Source organism: Alligator mississippiensis, chromosome 12 (genome assembly GCF_030867095.1).
Source record: "Alligator mississippiensis isolate rAllMis1 chromosome 12, rAllMis1, whole genome shotgun sequence".
NCBI classification, from domain to species: Eukaryota; Metazoa; Chordata; order Crocodylia; family Alligatoridae; genus Alligator; species Alligator mississippiensis.
This window is the reverse complement of record NC_081835.1, coordinates 20,771,676-20,785,922: the sequence shown is the minus strand read 5'-3', so window position 1 is coordinate 20,785,922 and position 14,247 is coordinate 20,771,676. Positions and strand designations below refer to the sequence as shown.

Below are 14,247 nucleotides of genomic sequence, written 5' to 3'. Positions count from 1 at the left end.
CTGGTGTCTTATAGGGAACGATGGATGCCTTGTATTGGGAATGTATTTCTTTTACAATTTAATACACTGGTTTTTTTTATTTAAAAAGTTCTGGAAAGTTCTGTATAACGTAGTTGTACATATTTTTTTGGTTTTGATGAAAATAGTTAACGGTGGAAATAATCTAGCAGATCATCTAGTTCACTTTTTGTAACATGTAAGTGCACCCCTACTGAATGTCTGTGTGTGTGCTTTACTTAGCCCCATTTCTGCTTATTGCATATGAAAAAATAGTACTTTGGCCTATCAGACCACAAAAAAAAATCACATATTGACGTTTTCAGGCACTGAAACAGAGATGCTCTATCTAGTCACTTTTCTTTATCAGGCTACTCCCTTGCTGCTGCTATTTTCTTTCACTCTTCTAGATTACCCGTTGTTCCCATATTGACCTTCTGTATTTAAAAGTTCAGGTAGTCATCACCCAGTTTATAAATTATTGCAAAGCAGAATATAATCCCATTATTATATTTTGGTTTGTTTCATCTGTTTTGTCCTACCTCCCTGCAGAAGCAGTTGTGCTCTTGAATTATTTTTAATGATTTTAGAAATAGGAAAACTTTGTTTATTTACTGGATGATATTTTCCCTTATGTTCCCGTCTTGTGAGATTTGTTAGCAATAAACTAGCAATATCTGTTGTAATTCTCATCCATAGCTGCTTAGCCAGCCATTTTATTCAATACAGCTTGTCAGAGCATTTATTGCTTTTAAGATCTTATGAGCCATTTCAGCGCTAGCAGTTGGCTTTGCTGTGGCTTAGTACACTGGTTCTGAACCCTTTTTGTACTGGGACCCATTTGCCAAGATTGGCTTGTCCTGACCCACACCCCTTGGCCCTCTCTGTGCCCAGCCCACAGTCTCCTGGCCCCCTCTCCCATGCTGGTGCCTTCACTCCTGATCCGCAGTCCCCTTCCCCCCCTCCAAGCCCTGCCAGAGTGGGTCCCCAGCTGCCTCCATCCTGCTTGGGCCAGACTGTGAGCAATGAGTGCAGGCCCCTGCATGTATGTGCACTGCCCCGTGCCACTCGCTTCAGACATGCAGCTCCCTGCTGCGAAGCACCACCCCCACCTCATTCCCTCGCTGATTCTTCCCCAACCCCCCTGCCCTGCTGCAGCCAGTGTCCCCAGTGCTGGCATGCATGCAGGTGCACACAGACATGCGCACATGCAGGCATGCACAACCTCCCTCCCTCCCTCCCCCCCTCCAAACAGTCCCTTGGACTTCCATCCCCTGCTCCCCATGCTTACCTGCATCCAGCAGCTGGGGCTGCTCCTGTAACCTGGCCTTGCTCTATGCTGGCCATGTGTATCTGCCATGCAGATACATGTGTGCCCACTGCCTCCAATCATCCCAAGCAGCTGCTTGCAGGTTGGAACAATGCCAGCCTGCCTGGGGGAACCCATGCTTTCACGTGTTTTTTCTGGGGACCTGCTCGTGACCCTTTCAAATATTCTTGCACCCCACTTTTGGGTCGCAACCCACCAGTTGAGAAATGCTGCCTTAGTAAAAAATATAGGAAGGCAAAAACTTTTTTCTGAAGCAGCAGCTGTTTTCGTGGCTGTTGAAGACATAGGGAGATGCATCAGTTAGGAAACTTATGGAATATTTTGTTCAACTATTTACTAGAATTTAATAAACGAGTCAAGAAATCTGTGTTACTCACAGAACAAGAGGATGTGAGATGTTTAATTCTGTTACAGTTTCTTCCCTCTGTTTTTCTATCCTAGGTACTTCACATGTATCAAGTTGAAACTAAATGTTAATAAAAACCAAAGGGTGTGTTGGGGAAGGGGGAGGGGGAATTCCATCATGCTTTTGTATAGTTGCCAGACTCTGTTTTGTTGATGAGGTAATGTCTTTATGAGTCTCTAATTGATGTTTCTAGAAACTTGCTATTTAAAGACAGGCTGTATCTGTAATTGTAATTAAGTGCTCAATAATGAGGGGAAAAAAAAGGAAAAATGTATATGTGCGCCCAGAGATGACCTGAACAGAGTGCAGGGCCTGGGGCAAATCAACCCATGCGGGGCCCTGCTCCCAGACCTCAAGAAGCTGCCGCTGCCATTGGCAGTAGCGGGGGAAGGTAGCGAGCAGCTGGATGTGGAGCCACCGCTCTGCCCAGCTCTGCACCACCGCTGCTCTGCCTGGCTCCTTGGGGCCCCACAAAGCGTGGGGCCTAGGACAGTCGCCCCAAATCGCTTCCCCCCCTTCCCCCCAAGTACGGCCCTATCTGCTCAACAAGCAAACCTGCTGGGAGCAATCAAGATGGGCAGAACTTGTAATAGTTTTGTTCTTATCAGATTCTTAACATTTCCTTTAAGCAATATGCTCACTACTTGTATGATGTAGTTTACATGCTCTGGATTTTAAAATATTGAAGAAAACTCAAGTTTTAATTAAGTTTGTTTGGTTTCAGTTGTACAACGTGTTTTTTCCTGCTACAGAGAGTAATGATATTGGATAGGGTCATTCAAAAACTCTGGAAATGAACTGTTGTGGGAGTTGTACAGATTTGATTTAATTAAATTGTTTCCCCAGATAGTCTTCAAGCTGTGCCTGGACATGGGGTGACTAGAAAGCAGAATGTACCCAGGGTTCTGAGCATAGATGTCACACTAGAACTCCAAGAAGCCTTCTGCGAGGGCAGCCACGCAGGCAGAGCTGTCTTGGTGCTTTATTTGTCCAGGTTCCATCATCATGTAGTTTTGGTCTCAGCTGAATTTTTTCTTTTTCCTATGATGATTTTAATGGGCATTATAATTTATGTAATGTCTAATTCTGACATTAGAAAGTGCAGTTATAAATTGGGTAGAAAATGTTTCTGCAAGTTTCCCTCATATCACATGTTATGCCTGACTAGTTTGAGAAGTGGGTAGTCTCCCTAAGTCTGAATTGTAGTTCTTGGCTTTAGCCAAGTTGGAGAAAAGTAGGTGTCTTGTATGCCTTGAGAATACTTTAGCACCGAATGTTCTGACTTTCTAACAGCAGTTCTAAGTCCAGCCCTGGAGGCAAAGTAGACGTAAGCGAAAGGAAGGCATAACCTATTCTTCTAAGGCTTGTATGGGACAGGAGCTCTTCTAGCATCTGCTAAGCAACAATAGATGTATTGTACTCAGCACAGACACCTTTATGTCCCTGAAGCAGTTATCTTTGTATAAAACTTGAAATGCCTTTCTTAAATCTGTTTTAACGTTGACCCATGTATGTACTTTTGGCCTTGGTACATAGTAAGACAGCATGACAAAATACAGAGATAATAGCCATTGAGAAACTACTGACAGAGACTGCTACTGTAGGAGTATACTTTATCCCTTTCTAGATATGCTGGAGTTTGGAAATCTTCTGTACTAGCAGTAACTATTTTGCATCCCTTTCAGTTTATCAGAGTTTAATTCTTGAAACAGGTCTATTTATTTCTCACTTTTCAGAAATTTCTTATCTTCCCAGGTCCTGTTGCAGGTGTGTGTGTATATCTGTAAACATACATCTGTATATTTGCTTTTTTTAGCTTTGCCTTTTAACAAAATTATTTGATTTGCTACTGTAGGTCACACTTGCTTGTGAGATCAAGAAGCATAATTTTGCTGAAAAAAATGAAGTGTATCTAATTATGTGATCATAGTTAGAATTTTTTTTATCAGTAGGATAAATGACTTAAAAACAAAGGTTTGGGTGTTTCAAAAAAGTTCTTTGCCAGTTTAACTTTGTTCCTTTTGGAATAAGTGATACAACTCTTGTTGATTTGTGAGAATGGTTAAGCCAACTTTGAGTGCTTTTGAACACTGTTTATCAAGGATACTTCTAATTGCTGCTGTTTGCACTGATTGTTAAAAAAGTTAGAGATTTTGGGGGCCGATACCAATAGCTGATATTTAAGGAGGCATACTGCCTGATACCGATCTGATTTCTGATACAGCTGCATGCAGCTGGTAAGTCTGTTGTGAAAGGGGAGTGGGGAAGGAAGGGGCATGGGGAGGCAGATCAGTGCCTCCCGTGGTGAGAGAGAGAGAGTGGGGCTGGGGCTTGGGTAGGTGCTACCCAGCTGGGGTGGGTGTGGGATGGAGCCGTGGCTCATCTGGGGGTGCAGGGAGGGGCAGGGTGGCTCCCACCACTGCTCCCACCACTTGTCCGGGAGGGCATGGGTATGGGGGTGCCCCTAGATCTGGGTGGGCTGCAGCTGGGGACTGTGGGCAGCAGCGGTGCTGGGAGGGGGCTGTGGGGGGTGGGTGCTACAGTGAAACGTGGGGTGGCTGCAGCCCCCTCCCCCCATAGCCCCCTCTCAGCGCTGCTGCCATCCGCCCCAACTGCAGCACTGCAGCCTGCCTGAGCTGCAGCCCCACTGCCTTCCTTGCTGCGGGGGACATTGATCTGCTCCCTCCACGCCCTGCCCCCCCCCCCCACACCCCTTCCTTTCCCCCTTCCCCTTTCACCACAACAGACTTACCAGCTGCACCCTGCTGGGCTCTGCTCTCTGCTGCCTGCATGCTGCACTGCAGCTTCATGCACACATGGGTATTTATTGGTCACATCAGGCTGATTTCTGATATTGTCAATTTTCTTTATAATGGTGCTGATCCAATATTGGACTGATGTATCAGTGCACCTCTACAACTTACATTTTAACTTGAGTAGCTTTCTCCTATATCCTGGCCTCTGGCTGTTTTACCACTCCATCCAGGAAGAGCACAGACCCTCTACAGGCGCTTCCGCAGCCTGACAAAGGGTGTTTGTGCCCAAAATAGGGCTGTGCAAAGCTTCAGACAGAGCTTCGGATCCAGAGAAGCTTTGGATGCTTCAGGGTCCGAAGCAGCACATCTGGGTCAAAGCGCTGCCTCATTAGGCTTCCCGAAGCGGTTCGGAGCTCCCGACACGCTTTGGAGCCGCCTCGGAGATCCGGCCATAGGGTATAATGGGGAAACAAAATATCTATAACTTTGTTGTTTTTTGTCCAATTTGGATGAAATGTTCAGGGGTGGTAGACTCTGCAAATAGGATGAAGCTTACTAGGTTTCAAGAAGATTGGTGCAGGGATTTGGGGGGAACGGCACCCCAAATTCTTGAAAGCAAAACTCCCATCATGTCTATGTGTTACAACACAGGGGGGTCAACCCTTGCACCAATCTCCTTGAAACTTGGCAGGCTTTGTGGCCTCAGTAAGAGCTACCAGCCCTGCAGTTCTGACCCCTCCCTGTGTTGTAACACACAGCTGTGGCATGAGTTTGGCTTTCAGGAATTTGGGGTACAGTTCCCCTCAAACCCCTGCACCGATCTTCTTGAAACTTGGCAGGTTTCATGCTCTCAGCAGAGGCTACCATCCCTGCAAGTTTCATCCAAATCAGACAAAAAACAACAAAGTTATAGATATTTCATTGATTCCCCATTATACCCTATGGCCAGATCTCTGAGGCGGCTCCGAAGCTTCAGAGCCGCTTCATCTGGATCGGGGCAAAAACCCGGTTCAGATCTCTGGGTCAGATCGCAGCCATCCGAAGTGAACGGATCCATAGCTGGATTGGATTGCTGCCGACTCGCACATGCCTAGCCCGAAAGCTTGCTAAGAAGAATTTTTTCAACTACTCGACTTGGTTTAATAAAAGATACCAGATTTACCCAAAGAACCTTGTCTGCCTATGTCCTTAGAACAACACGGCTACAATCTACAGCCCTGTTTAAGATAGATGCTTCCACTGATAGGAAAGAGGGTGCCCATCAGAAAGCTGAACTAAAGCTTCTCCTCTGTCTGCAGCCAAGTCATGTTTCTTTGATGAGCTGACTGCAGTGGAGTTTGTCAGTCTCTTCATGTGTTTATTGAACATTAACAAGCATTGGAAGTCCAGTTATTCAAGCCTTTCCACATAAGCAACTGAAAACAATACCTCAGTAATGAAGAGGAATGAGAATTAGGAATGCTAATAGATTTTAGAAGAAAAAATGTTGGGAAATTACTTCCCCTTTTTGTTCTGTCCTTTTATTATAATAGCACCATGTAAAGATCAAAGTTGGAGGGGTGGGAAGGCAGGGGGATATTTATAAGTTAACTTTATTACATCATTCCCACCAGAAAGAAATTACTATAAAAATTAGATTTGACTTAGTTTTCATATTCCTATAATTATTAAAAAGCATCTTGTTATGCCTCAGCTGGATGAAATGTTCTAATAAATGTTCTTCCTGTAATTTGAAGCCATAATAAGAAAAACTATTTTTAAACATTATGTACCCTGAAACAAAATATAGTTTCTACTGTTAGACAAAAATATAAGTTTTTTTTAGGGGACATAGCTGCCACAATATCAGCTGCAATGAAGGATCCCTGTTCAAAAGATTAACTACTATAGCATGTAAACTTATAACACTACTTTGGCATTCAAGGGGAAAATATGCAAAAATAACATGGTTAAAGAAACTGTAAGAAATCCAAGAGATGGAATTAATGTAAGAATAAGAGAAACACAAGATCTTTATCTAAAGGGATGTGATGGTGTGGTGACAAGATAAATAACTTCTTTAAGGAAAATAATAATTTGAGAAAAGGAGCCAACCAAAACAATTATTTCTGTGGTCTGCTGTAGACTCAAGTATATAAACAAGTATAAATATTTGTACGTAGCCAAAGTAAAACTTAACTAATAACAGTCCTAATTAATTTATCTGGATTCTTCAGTAAAAGCAGCTCTGGGTCTTAACTGAAGGTTTTTTTCTATGCTTTAGATGTTAACTTCAGACCTGTATGAATTCTGACACTGAATTTATAATCCATGTAATGCATGCTTTTTGTTTCCCCATGACAGATAGCCAGGTTGTCTCATTCTCCTTTTTCTCCTTAGCATTCCCCTGCTCAACCAAACAATTGATGTACATTGCTTAAAGTTCGTCCTTCCACCTATGTCTTATGTCATTTAGCAGTACTGTTTACTACACTGTACAATCCCTTTCTTGGTTGATATTTACTTGAGAGATCTTAACTGAGTATGGGCTTTGAGAATCCTAGTCCTAATTTTGCAGAATATTTTGTGCTAGAACTGTTTTCCTCCATAATCTGTCATGCCAAGTTGCTACTATTCAACTATCAATAAATGATAGAAGTAGTTGATGCACTGTTTTTAGTGAGGAATATTTGTATACATTTGCTTCCTGTATTTTCTATTCTGCTAAAATATATTATTTTTTTAAATATATATTTTATTTATTTCAGTCAGCGATGACTCGTTTTAGCCCTTTGGTCCAGTGCTTTGTCTTTGTTGTTCACTTAATTTTATTCGAGCTAAAATATGTGAACGGACATCATCTTTAATTAAGGAAATATCAAAAATGTTAAGAGTAATATCGAAGTGAAACAAAGTGCAACCAGATTTTTCTTAAGACAAAAACTTCAGTAGTGCTAAACATTTGCAAGTACTGTGGATCTCAAATGGTATGCTTGGCATTAGGATCCCATATATTAGGATCGTATATAAATAAATAAACAAACAAATAAAGCTATAGATAGATATAGATTGATTTATTGGTCTCGATGCATTAAAACATTATAAACCACATTGTTCCTGCTGCCTAAGTGGCATGGTGCTCTTTGCTTTTGGAACTTGTAGACTTGACTTTCAAAGTAGCAATTAATGTACATTTTTGTTTTTATAAATAAAATACTATTTACAATGCCATCAACTACATTCAAGACTTCAGAATACAACCCTGATATATGTTAACTCTATATGTTTGTTTAAAAAATAAAGTATTTCTTAGCTTCTGATTCCTTGTATGTGCAAATTCTGTTTTCCTATTTCTCTGTATATTGGTTTTAAAATATAATGGAATGTTGCTTTCCCCTCAAAATTAAAACAAACTGTTAATAGGATATTAATATTTTCTGCTAACCTCTGCCTAACCCAGTGATGAGCATTACTATAACTAACGCTGCTTGACTTAAGTAGAAAAACTGTCACTCTTCACATGGCAGTGTAATTTAAGTTGTTTTACAGGCTCATGGTTTAAAGAAAAATGTTCTTTTATCAGATGACTTGCAGGGTGCACAATCAGAAACTGAGGCTAAACAAGAAATTCAGCATCTGCACAAGGAGCTGATTGATGCCCAAGAGCTAGCTAGAACAAGTAAACAAAAATGTTTTGAACTTCAAGGTGAGACCCAGATAAATTTTACTATATAGGGTACCCATTAAAATGTTACTTAAGTGTTATCCCAAATACTTGTCCTTTTAAGTAAATTGAGTAAGCATGTAATCTTAAAAGGGAATGCTTACACCATTTTTTTTGTTTGAACCTCCGGTAAATATTCTGTTAGCACAGTGTTTACTTGTATGCAATTTAAAACGTCAGAAAAAAGTATGTTTATGTAGAAGCTGCAGACAAGCTGGTGGCTTTTATTCCCATACTTAAATTGCTAGAGACCTAAATTAATCATGATATTCTGTGATCAGTATACATTTAGGTAATTTGATAAAATGCAAAATGTATGAATATGTGAGTATGAATTACTGATACATTAGATTAGTCATCCATACATCCTGCTTGTAGCTATGTCAGTGTCACCAGTAAAAGTCTTGGTTTACTTTTTTTTTTTTTTTATAGAAAACAGTGTAGTGTGCTTCAAATTCATCCTGTTCAGCGTTCTTTTTGAGAAATCTCCACAAGCTTGTTTCTTCTTCCCCTCCCACAGCAATCCACGTAATGCAAAATTGCATTTTTAAGGTCAAAAGATGAACAGTATTAATTACAAGATTAATTACACTACCACCAAAAATAATAGAATATTTTATTGAATATTAACTTATTAAACCACTCACATAACTACCAGCTCTGATAACTTTTTGGAATAATTTGATCAATCTAATCTCTCAAAGTCTAAAAAAAAACCTGAGGAGATAATTTGAGATTAACTTCCAAATTGACAAGTTACAAAACTGAAATAATTTCTTATTAATATTTAACAAAAACTTCAGACAAGTTTCCATTTTCATTTATAGCATTATTGGAAGAAGAGAGAAAAGCATACCGACTGCAGGTTGAGGACTCCAGCAAGCAAATACAGCTTCTACAAGGTATGAAACAACTGGCTTTCTCCTTGCTTTTTATATTGCAGGCCCAAAAGGAAAGACTCTTTAATCATTTCTTAATCATCAGATAGCACTGGATACCTTGTACAGGGAGATATTTACCCATAAGTCTTAGTCTAATTTCTCTTGAAATAAGGTGAGAGTTTGTACATTTCTTATATATTAATACACTTCTGATTACTGTTTTTTCCCTCCCTAAATAAGTTTTTATTGACACTAGAAAGACTTTCAACTTCAGAGTCTTCAATAAGAACTCCTTATTGGACTCATTTCCAGGGTTGCCAACCTAATTTTGTTTGCTGACAATCTGCAAACTTTTTACTGGCAACCAGACTTTTTTTTACTGCCATATGTTTTGCATAGCATAAATGTAATTCTTCTGCTGGGCTTTGGATGAGGGCCAGATTCATATTTAGAGGTTTAATGCCAACTATAGTGTTAAAAAAAAATCTTAGGTAGGCAACCCTGCTTGACTGAGCAATGCTGTTACGCTGTGCTGCCCCATCCCAGGGGTCCCCTGCTTACCTACATCCTGGATGTCCTGACTACTATACCCAACACCTTGATGCCCCCCCCATCCTTACCCTTGCCTACACTGCACCCCCATCCTGGCATGGACTGACCCCCCTCCAAAGAAGGACTGCTGTCTGCCTACCCGTGAGCCAACAGTGTTGGAGATAGGCAGTGAGATATTGTAGCAGCAGCAGCAACAGCTGCTCTCAGGCTGCCAGTTGGACAGCTCTCCAGTAATGTGTGCCAGCAAAGAATATAAGTCTCTCTGTTGCTCAGGTAATAAACGTTCTGCAAAAGAATGTGGGAAGGAATCTGATTTTTGGGCCTGCTGTCACTCTAACACAGCCCCACAGAAAATGGTCTCCAACCACATAAAGCAGTAGGAAAAGTAGGAAATTTGATTTTGGCAGAAAAAAATATCAACAACTCCCCCACCCCCCATGTTCCTTCAGTGTATTCTGGGTAGGCAGGGCACGGTGGCAGAAAGCCAAACTAGTTTAGCAGCTAACCAGTTTGTTTCTAAGGTGCTTTATCATCTTCATTATATATTTATTTTTTAAAATTCTCATAACTTTCTGGAACAAATTCCATGAATCTGATTCTTTCTGTTTTAATCCTCAGCTGAAAGGGTTTTATGGTGATTTGGTTAGTTAATAACATATTGAATAAAAACCTCAAATTTCCATAAGGATAGCTGCTGTTGAGGAGTAGGTCATTATTTTGTTTTGTTAGGTGAAATAAAAATCAGAAGGTCACACTGCTGGAAAATCATCTCTTGACATGATGGGCACAGCCACATGAGCCCGCATGTGCGTCTTGCAGCATCTCAAAGCCCTTTGAGATGCTGCATGAGGCACCTGTGGGAACAAAAAAACAAATTTGTAGTGCAGGGGCAAAATTAGACCCTTGGATATCCAGAGGTCAAAAAAAACCACGGGAAAAAAGCAGGGCAGAGCACGTTCCCGGATAGCCTGAGGCAACCGGAGGCTTGGTCTTCCACAGAGACGCTCTGGTAGCCTGCCAGAGTGTCTTTATGGCTGGCCCTCACCCCATGCAGGGCAGGCAGTGTGCCAGCCTCAGGGAGCTGGACCCGGGCTCCTACTGGTAAGTAGGGCATGGAGGGGCTGGCGGAGAGGATCATGGGGAGGCCCCCTGCTGGCCCTGCCCACTCCCCCAGCCCCCCGGATTGCTGCCTGACCCCCACCCCCCATATGGCTGCCTACCATCCCCCACCTGCCTCCCAAGCCTCCAGTGCACATTTGTTGGGTTAGCAGACTATAATGCAGTTCTGCCTCCTCTGTCATAATGTGCTGCTTCCAAGAATTAGGGTCTGTGTCCCAGGGACTGCTGTCACAACTTAAAACAAAGTGATTGTTAATACAGGCAACCCCTGCTTAGTGCTCTTAATTGGTTCCGGAAAAACTGTGTGTTAAATGGAACAGCATTAAGCAAAACCCATTTTCCCATAGGAATTAATGTAATTAAATATAATTTGTTACCAGGGCGGTACTGTTGGTTCCCTCCATGCTGGGCAGTGGGCATCACAGCCACAGTTGTGGTCACTCCAGCCCAGCTTCCCCCTTCTTCCTGCTGGCACAGCCCAGCCTAGCTCTGTAGAGCCCCTGCCAGTTCAGGCCCTGAGCTCCTGCAGGCCTGCCCTGGGCCCCTGCTGTTTCTGGCCCTGGGGCACCAGCCTTGGCCCCACACTCACGCCCATCTGCCCACTCACTGCCACTCGCGTCCCCGCCTGCTGCCACCATTTCCCTGCTTTCCTGCCCACTGCCACTGTTTCTTCCCACCTGCCTGCCAGCTGCTCTGGCACCACGTACCAGAGCATTATAGTGAAACTCGCTGAGCACTAAGTGGAATCGGGTCTGAATTTAAAATGAGCGCTATAGCTAGGTAGTGCTAAGCAAAACAGCATTAAGTAGGGGTTGCCAGTATTCCGTTGTGCTGCATGCAGCTCATGTCTTTCAGAAGACAAAATAATATTTCTCTGTGTCTTAACTTGCTACCTTTTTGACGCAACCTGATAGAAAGCTAGTAACACTTCAACCAAAGCTGGAAACAGAAGTAGGAGATATTCTTTCTCTTGGTCATTATAACTGCAAGGTATAGATTTCCACAAACTGTGAGACTTGTCTCCAGGCTGTGTTATAAACATCTTCATTCTAGAGTTGACAGGCTGATTCATCTGATATAGAGCATGCTTGTCTCATCTTACTTATTACAGTATACGGCATTTGTTATGAATTTTCCTCTGCTGTTTTGTTTTTTTTTCTAGCATGTGAGATTGAGTCATCAGTAATCCATTTAGACCATTTAGACACTTATATTGTGGCAGCATTTTTCTCCATTGTTGGGCCTATCACAGAAGAGATGGCAGTCTCTTGGGCTGTGCTGCATAAGCTGATATATCTGACTGTGAAGAAGCAACTATCACATGCGTTGGTCAGAACTCCATGAGTCTTTTTTCAGTTGTCCTCCACATTGGTTTGTGTACATGAACGGCCAGATTCTGTTCTACCTATTATGTATTTAAGGATGTAGGCACCTACAGGCAGTTCTGTTCCACATTGAGTCCCTGAGAAACAGTTAAAGCGAGAAGTGGGTGGGTCTTTTTCTTGCTTACTAGTTTTTTGTAACTCAATCTCAATGTGTTTTGGTGTTTTTAAAAAGCACATGCATCAGTGGATTTTCAGGGACTCAAGCAGGGAATTATACTTAGGCACCTAAGTTTACTTATGCACCTAATAGAATAGATTCTAGCCACAAAATTAGGTTCTGTTTTGGTTTTTTTTCTCTGTTATTACATTTCTTTCCATTGTCCTCATTTTCACTTTAATTCAGGGGAAAAACAAAATAATAAAACCATGCATAACTTCAGTTTCAATACTGTTGTTCATCAAGTCATTCAAGCCCATGGAATTGATTGAGTTTAAGCCCCTGATTAAAGTTATGAGTGTGTTTCAGTGCTTTGCTAAATTAGGGCTTTTGAGAGACCTGTTAGTGCTTTGCAGTCAAGGAAAATTCACTTATTGCTTCTGTGTATATAGCTTTGGAAAGTGGAGAATATTATAAAACAGGGATAAATTCTAAATGAAGTATGGGTTTTTTATAAGCATAGAAAACCCAAGTAGTTTAAATATAATTTTGTATCGACTGTTTTCATGTGCCCCCCTTATACTTTGTGCTGGAAAGTCTGAACATATATTTGCTGGAAAAGACATGTTGGACCCATAACAGATTTATTTGGTAATGAAATACCAACGAATTCATTAGTTTACTTGCACTACCTGAAAAATGATTTCCCAATTATATAACCTCAACTTTGTTAATTAGGAATGTCAAAGGAATTTGTGAAGGCTAATGGACTGTGTGCAATTAAGTGGAAACTTAAGTGCAAACAGTAATTGGATAATATTAAATACTGAATATAAAAAAAATTTTGTTCACAGACAATTGGAAAACAGAAGCAGGCTAAATTTACAGAGGAATGGTTTTCAGACGATTTGTTCAGTTCCCTTTGGGATCCTGAATCCAGATGTTTCTGAAAGTGCTTTGTCATTAAAAGGAAAATAATCTATATTTTGTTTTATAGGAATGAAGTGAAAGTTGAATACTACATATCTTAATTATTTATGAACTTAAGTGACAGGACAAGCTAAAGCTTAAATGATGAACAGGGAAGTATTACAATAAGAATTCTCAGTACAGTCCTGTAAATTTAAGTCTATCACACAGCACAAGTGCTGTTCTTTCTTCTTCTGAGTTCAGATCAATTGTTTACTAGGTTTGTATTATGTTTTGGATTCTAAAAGACTAGAAGGAAGTTTCTGTGTGGATGAAGTTAAATCTGAATTTCTGTTCGAGAGGGTTGTTAGTTTTCAGTTCCATGGAGCTTCAGCTGATTAAAAGAAGAGCTTTCCTGCAAGCTTTTTTAATACGGCCTAGGAAAGTTTGTATTTTGTACATCTCTTCCAGCTCAGCTACAAAGGTTACAGGAGGATATTGACCATCTTCGTGAAGAAAAAGAGAATGAAATTTCAAGCACTCGGAATGAATTGCTCAGTGCTCAGGATGAAATCTTGCTTCTCCAGCAAGTGGCAGAAAAGGCTGCATCGGAACGAGACATTGATATTGCTACCTTGCAAGAAGAGCTGAAGAAGGTGCGGGGTGAGCTTGAGCGATGGCGGAAAGAAGCCTCCGAATATGAAAAAGAAATTGTCAGTTTGCAAGCCAGCTTTCAACTCCGATGTCAACAGTGTGAGGTTCAGCAAAAAGAGGAAGTTAATCGTTTACAGGGTAAGAAGGCAGTATCTCAAACCAGTGCTAACAGCAATAGTTGCCTTAAATTGTCTGAAGACCTGGATTCTAGAATTAAATTACTCAGGTCTATTCACCTGCACTTTCTTTCCTATCAGAGTCTATTGCATGAAAAAACAGGGTAGTAATTTAACTGGAAAGTTTAAGTGAATACACTACAAAACAATTTTGTAGATTTGTTTTGTAAACTTTGTCCTTCTGAGAGCAGTTTTAAATTCTGCCTTAATTGCTCCTTGAATATATTGGTCATAGTTAAATGTGGGCACATATACATGTGTTCTTTAATGTGCAGTAGACTA

The 14,247-nt window shown here is 41.1% G+C and overlaps 1 protein-coding gene across 21 annotated transcripts in view; it reads left to right on the top strand.

Moving 5' to 3' along the window:
- Window positions 1-14,247, top strand: part of SLMAP (sarcolemma associated protein) — a 165,823-nt gene that overhangs the window by 131,221 nt on the left and 20,355 nt on the right. For 14 of the 21 annotated variants that reach the window (XM_059715852.1, XM_014596558.3, XM_019495435.2 and 11 more), the window contains 3 exons: window positions 8,052-8,174; window positions 9,020-9,094; window positions 13,607-13,927. In XM_059715852.1, the coding sequence (XP_059571835.1) occupies window positions 8,052-8,174; window positions 9,020-9,094; window positions 13,607-13,927 (519 nt within the window). The remainder of the gene's footprint in view (window positions 1-8,051; window positions 8,175-9,019; window positions 9,095-13,606; window positions 13,928-14,247) is intronic. The other 7 variants (XM_019495434.2, XM_014596563.3, XM_059715856.1 and 4 more) reach the window with 1 other exon arrangement.